The 6939-nt window shown below is 53.7% G+C and overlaps 1 protein-coding gene across 1 annotated transcript in view; it reads right to left on the bottom strand.

The window, feature by feature from the left end:
• Positions 1–596: 596 nt before the first annotated feature.
• The window catches only part of CDCP2 (CUB domain containing protein 2), a 20687-nt gene continuing 14344 nt past the window's right edge, over positions 597–6939 (bottom strand). Inside the window, exons 6-7 of the mRNA XM_027110678.1 lie at positions 4761–4939; positions 597–1563 (exon numbers count right to left, since the gene is read on the bottom strand). Coding sequence (XP_026966479.1) covers positions 1237–1563; positions 4761–4939 — 506 coding nt within the window. The 3' untranslated portion in view covers positions 597–1236. The remainder of the gene's footprint in view (positions 1564–4760; positions 4940–6939) is intronic.

Below are 6939 nucleotides of genomic sequence, written 5' to 3'. Positions count from 1 at the left end.
TTGCAGAGCACAGGCTCCGGACGCACAGCCTCAGCGACCATGGCTCATGGGCCCAGCCGCTCCGCGGCACGTGGGATCTTCCTGGACCTGGGCACGAACCCGCATCCCCTGCGTTGCCAGGCAGACTCTCAACCACTGCGCCACCAGGGAAGCCCTCCACTTCTTGATATATAGGGCTCTGGGGAGTGCTGGACCAATTCGCATAAGGATGCCAGAGGTCTTCTCACAGGGAAGCATTGGAAATCCAACCCCTGGTCACTGTGGTGTGAACTTAGAAAAATGTGGGTGGACTGGAGTAGCTCTGAGTGAAGTCCAATGGCAGGAGAAAGTCCAGAGGGCTCAAAAGAGAGCTCAGCTGGAGGAGAAGGATGGGCTAGTAATCTGAGCTCAACATCAGGGTGAGGACAGAGACACATGGGACTTCAATCAGTTTTTCAGTCAAGGATCATGGTTTATTTAAGGAAAAATACCAACATGAAAGAGACACCAGTCCTCAGCCTCCAGCCTCACTACTGAGCATAGTATGGGCCTGCCTGTGGTTTATACTCTAGGGGTCTGTCCATCCGGTGGACAGGCATCCACCAGGATGTCCAAGACCAGTCTTCAACAGCGCCACCATGTGGCAGGGGCTAAAGCAACAGCACTAGGTGGGGTTTCAGCTTCCTTTCTCTCTGTTCCTGGAGTTTGGAGGCAGGACTAATCTGCTTTAGATCAAGTCCTCAGGGTTCCTGGATCAGTTCAGGAGAGTGGAGGGCCCTGGATGGATACCGAACTTCCTGCTAATGAATGCTTAAGATGAGCAATTAGTCAGAACATTAGGAGGGGTCTTATTGGTATCCTGAGCTGGTGAAGCAGTCATACAAGTTATAGAACAAATCAGTTTTATCAACTCTGTCGCCAGTGACCACAACTATCTATGCTGACAAATACACACAGCAGAGTTCTTTTCTATAGCAGAAAATCTTCAAAATTAATAACAACAACAACAACAACTGCACACACATGCATGGCATGCTATAGTTTACGCAGCTCTTATCCATCCTCTTCTCTGAGCCTCACGCCAGCCCTGTGAGATAAGCAGGGCAGAGTAAAGGTCCCCAGGAAACTGAGGCTCAGAGGGGGATAGTGACTTGCCCATGGTCATCATAAAGTCAGCAAGGCCTGGTCCTGCCCCTGTTGTGGGGTGCCCAAGCTGCCTCCCAGGGATGCCAGATGCCACTTCCCTACCCTCCCTGCTTACAGCAGCATCAGGACCACTATGGCAATGACCATGAGGACTCCAGCCAGGATGCAAAGGCCCAGGAAGATGATGTCACTGGTGTCCTGGGCCACCATGGCCACGGGGCCCTCCAGTGCCTCTGCCTCGTCCCTGGGTGGTGCCTCCTGAAGGTGCTCTGCCGTGGCAGCATAGGGCCCAAGCCAGTGGGAGCCGGACAGCAGGTGGACAGAGGCCTCCTTTCGCCTCGGCTCACAGCGGACCTCGTATTCGTGGATATCCTCCTGCCCACCGGCTGAGAAGTCGATGTACAGCACGCTGACGATCACTGAAGTGTTATTTCTTCTCTGTGGGGATCAAGGGGCACTTGCTCACACCTGAAGGGGCCAGGGCTGACCCTGTTCCCCTGGATGTGTAGGCACTGGGTGCCAAGGGGGCACAACTCCAGAGCCTGGTTTCCAGTCCCAGCTTGGCTACTGACTCCCTTCCCACTCAGAGCCTGTGTCCCCACCTGTAAAAGAGGAACTACGACGGTGTCTGAAAAGACAATATATACTCGATGGGTCAGTGTTTGCTCTGGCTTGAAGGACGTGGTGTCTATGAAAGACAGTAACAGTAACAACAGGGACATTCACCATGTTCCAGGCTCTGCATTTTAAGGGCATTATCTCATTTAATTCTCACAACAACCTTCTCTTATTTGTACCATTAATATCCCCATTTGCCAGATAAGGAAAATGAGGCCCAGAGGTTAAATCCCTTGTCTGAGGTCACACAGCACACAGTTGACAGGGAACGTATTCTCTTCCAGATCTGCCTGATTCTTAACTGTGCTCTTAGCCATCACACCTCACTCAAACCAAAGACTGTAGAACCAAAGGGGAATTTCAGGACATCTAGTTCAATCTCCCTTCCTTGGCAATTTACAGATGTGGCTACTGCAAAGGCAATAATTTGCCCAGAGCTAGATCCAGAAGCCGAGTCTCCTGCCTCCCAGTTAGATGCTCTGTCCCTGGTGTTACTTGACTTTCCTTATGGAATCGTTTTGCCCAATTATGTCTGCAGCAATTATGTGTCCCTGTGGCTGAGTGCTGTTCAGCCCAGTAGCACCACCCTGGGGTTGGGAAGAGCCATTGAGGAGTGTGATGTGGGGAGCCCGTCACACTTCTGCCCTCCCCACCCCCATGGATGAAGGAGGCAGGACTTAGGACGCCCTGACACAGTGGAGTGTTTGGGCTGGGGACTGAGGGACAGCATTTTGACGGGCAGTCTGGTGTGGTCTGGATCGGGTGCTGCAGTGATGCTGGGCTACTCTCCCCACCCACCCCTAATCTAGAGCAGCCGTTACACTCCTCAGGCCGCCCAACTGCCCCGTCCAGTCATGGCTCTTCTGAGCTGAGGCTTCTCTAAAATCCAAAGCTGCCCAGAACAGAGCAAACGGGCGTGACCTGCAGGAAGCTGCCATCGTTGGACGCTGGGTGGTCCTTTTGGGGAAGGCAGTGAAGGGGAATCACGGATCTGGAATTTCATGGACCAGATGACCTTGTGGGTCTCTCCCAACTCTGGGCTTCCCAAAAGCTCTGAGTCCACGTCCCCAGAGGAGCCTCCTGCATTGTGCCCTCAGCCTGTCTACCACCACACCCTCTGAGGAGAACCGGTGTCCTGGACTTTTTTTTTTTTTTTTGCGGTATGCGGGCCTCTCACTGTTGTGGCCTCTCCCGTTGCGGAGCACAGGCTCCAGACGCGCAGGCTCAGCGGCCATGGCTCACGGGCCCAGCAGCTCCGCGGCATGTGGGATTTTCCCGAACCGGGGAGCGAACCCGTGTCCCCTGCATCGGCAGGTGGACTCTCAACCACTGCGCCACCAGGGAAGCCCAGTCCTGGACTTTTGTGACACAGAATCGGAAAAAGAAAGACAGAACCTGAGAGTGGAAGGGGACCTAGTGAAAGGGCCGAAGTGAATCCACATAATAAAGAAGGGAGGGGAAAAATCACACAAAACAGGTGTGCGGGGAAGTTTCATGGGGTTTTGATGAGTGAGACTTGAGGAGGAAAGAAAGTCCACACGAATGTGGTGTTACGGTCATGAAATCAAGTCTCTGTGGTTTTTAAGAGATGCACAGATAGGCTGTCATGGCTTTTGGCCATTTGAACTGTGCATCTTTGAAAGCAACTCAATGCAGAGACTGGTCCTCATGGGTCTAGGACTTATAAGTGTTACCCTAGGAATCCATGAGTCTGAGGCTCTCAGTTTTTATGTTTCCATGATATTGATGCCAAGATTCTATGATTTTTGTGACAGCCTGGAGGGGTGGGATAGGGAGGGTGGGAGGGAGGGAGACGCAAGAGGGAAGACATATGGGAACATATGTTTATGTATGACTGATTCACTTTGTTATAAAGCAGAAACTAACACACCATTGTAAAGCAATTATACCCCAATAAAGATGTTAAAAAAAAAAAAAAAGATTCTATGATTATGTGGCTCCAGGTTCTAGTGGTGGTTCTGTGACTTTGAGACCTTGAGTGTCTGTGAGTTCTTTGTTCTAGATTTCATGATTCCTTGCTTCTGGGGTTCTCTGTCTCCATCATTTTATGACGCTATGGAACGTGGTTCGGCCCCCAGAGAAAACCCCAAGGGGATTTAGGGCATGGTGTAGAGGTGAGGGCAGATTATCCTGGCAGCTAAGACTGCCTCCCACTTCTCCTCTGCTCAGGTTAAAAGGATGATGGCCGCCAGGAGGCTGGGGAAGCAGAGGGTGGACTGGAGGGGCCAGAGGCATACATTCGGTTAATGTTGGGTGGTGGGGAAATACGGTTGCTGGAAAGCACGTGATTTCTGCCAAGACAGTCTAACGAATCCCCAGATTCGTCACCAAGGCTGGGGTGTTGTCCCCGATGGAGACCACTGTGCCTTCTCCGCCTTTCCCCTTCCCAACCTGTCCCTGAGAATCCAAACATCCAGGGTTCCTGGGCCACTACCAGGTGACTCTGAGAGCCCCAAGCCTGGGTTCTAGGCCTCCAAAATACAAGGCTAGTAGAACTTCATTTGTACGCCTCGCTGCCTTTGGAGGGAGGCGGATCCTGTCTCTCGAAGGGCCCCTTTGTTTGGCGGAGCCCAGCAAGGGATTTGGATCGCAAGGTTGGGGAGGGGGTGGGCAGGAGGCAGCAGCCCTCAAACAGCTCTGTGCATTAGAGGGGTGGGGGCCGGGTGGCCCTGGGGAGCTCCAGGGGGGAGGGGGGCAGCAGGAAGGCCCCCAGGAACAGGCAGTTCCCAGGACCTTGAGGGAGGGGCCCCCAGTAGGGGCTTTTGGTTGTCGCCAGCTCGTGCAGCAGGACACCCCTTCTCTGTCTCCCCTGAGTTCTTTGCTGTGTCTACACTGAGCAAGCGTGTTAGGTAAAATCAAGAGGGGCTGAGCTCTGCATCCAGGCCTGTGGGGTGACCAGAGCCCGGAAGAGAAGCTGAATTCTCAGGCCTGGCAGGTGCCTCTCCCCAGGGATCAGAGCCCCTCCCTCGTGCCCGCCCTCCTCCCCCAGCCCCTACCTGAGACTCAGTGCCGCAGGTGTCAAAGCGGGCCTGGATCCGGAAGTTGCTGCCGACGTCCTGAGCAGCGCAGCTCCGGCTGCCCAGGTAGACTTTGGTCCGTTCTAGCGGGGCCACTGCCTGCGCGGAGATCAGGATCTGGAAGTCCGTGCGGGAGCAGCTCACGTTCATGGGGACCACTGAGGATGGACGGGAGTGGGGAGCTGGAGGCCATGGGGGCAGGCGGTCTGACCCCCACCCTCTCCAAGCCCCTATCCAAAGGGTGGTGGATGGAAAACCGAGGCCCAGAGAGGGGATGGCTCTTAAGCAGTCCTACGAGGACGTTTCACACACGTTACTCCATTTAACTCCATCAAACTATGAGTTCCAGGGCAGGCCCCCTGCCTACTTCTCAGCGCCCTCTGAGCCCAGCACAGAGCTTGGCAGGTGCAGTGAATGCTGAATAAACTACTGACTGACTGAATATTCTTAATCATAATGAAAGCTATTATTGGCTGATCATGTTTGCCATATACCAGGCAATTCATTCAATCATTTAAGAAGTATTTATGGCCCACTATGTGCAGGCGCTATTCTAAACACCAGATGCAGAAATGAAAAGAGAAAAACCAGCCACAAATGCCTACCCTCTTGGAGCTCACATTCTAGTTGAGTGAGGAGGCAGTAAATATGTAATATACACCTAAGCGTCAGAGTAGTCTGAAGGAAAAACAAGCAAAAGAGAAAGACGGGGAGCGGGGAGAGCAGAACGTGTGTGGGTAAGGGTTGCAGTGGCTGCAGTTTGAAAAGGGTGGTGAAGGAAGCCCCGCTGTCCCTCCTCACGATGACGCCTTGAGGTGGACATGACTAAACGCATTTGAAAGTTTTGGAAGCCGGAGCTCTGAGAGGTGAAATTGTCGGCAGTGGCTAAGCCAGGATTTTAATCATTGCGTCTGTAAGATCCCACAGTTCCTGGTCTCTCCACCTTATGTGGTGGCTCCCTGCAGCCCCTCCCGGCCAGGCCTGTGTGACTCTAAGTGTCTGGGCTCGTGCGAGCCTGTGTGTGCGTGCACGCGTGTGTGTACGGAGGCAGTGCTTGTGAGGGTAGGGGGAAGGAAGCTGGGTGGCTGGCAGGAGGAAAAGGAAAGAGCTGGTAGGCAGAGGCCTGGAAGTCTCAACCCCTCTCCGGGAAATGCCTCAGACATATATCAGCCTCTGGTGTCTGGGCAGTCGGGGATTTATGGGCCCGCCGTCTCCCACGATGATCTTGGTGATGCTGAACTGTGTGTCACCCCTGATTGATGCCGAGGCTGTCCTCCAGCTGGGAGGCCGCCTGCAGCCTGGGCCACATCTGGAGCCTGGCCTAGCACTAGTGCAGGGTCTGACCCTGGGCTCCCACAGCCATCGGGGAGGTGTCTCTGGAGGCACCAAAAGGAGAAGGAGCTTGTCCAAGATCACACACAGCTGGGAGAGGACCCAGGACCAGAAATAAGATCATCAGAGCAAAAGGGACTTCTCAGCTCCTTCAGCTGATATTTTCATTTTACTGAGACCCGCAGAGAGAAAGCGACTTGCCAGCTAGATGGGGCAGAGCCCCATGGCACCTGGCTCTCTGAGTGCACTCTGGGAAAGGGGTCGCTCTAACAGAGGGACAGCTCGCCTCCAGGTTTATGGATGGAGATAACTGAGGCCCACAGAGGGAGCGTCTGCCCAGGTCACTTTGCTGCCACTAGCTTGCTGCAGCTCTACCGTTTCCTTAACCATCCCTGGGCCCCCAAACTCCTCTTGCACATGGGTAAGGAAAGAGGAAGAAGGACTTCCCTGGTGGCACAGTGGTTAAGAATCCTCCTGCCAATGCAGGGGACACAGGTTCGAGCCCTGGTCCAAGAAGACCCCACGTTCTGCAGAGCAACTAAGCCCATGTACCCCAACTACTGAGCCTGCACTCTAGAGCCTGCGAACCACAACTACTGAAGCCCGCATGTCTAGAGCCCGTGCTCTGCAACAAGAGAAGCCACTGCAATGAGAAGCCTGCGCACCGCAACGAAGAGTAGCCCCCGCTCGCTGCAACTAGAGAAAGCCCGTGCGCAGCCACAAAGACCCAACACAGCCAAAAATAAATAGAAAGAAAGAAAGAAAGAAAGAAAGAAAGAAAGGAAGGAAGGAAGGAAGGAAGGAAGGAAGGAAGGAAGGAAGGAAG

This window comes from Aethalodelphis obliquidens, unplaced genomic scaffold, assembly GCF_003676395.1.
Source record: "Aethalodelphis obliquidens isolate GAN/ISIS:26980383/991018 unplaced genomic scaffold, ASM367639v1 scaffold9, whole genome shotgun sequence".
Taxonomy (NCBI): Eukaryota; Metazoa; Chordata; class Mammalia; order Artiodactyla; family Delphinidae; genus Aethalodelphis; species Aethalodelphis obliquidens.
This window is presented reverse-complemented; position numbering and strand designations above follow the sequence as displayed.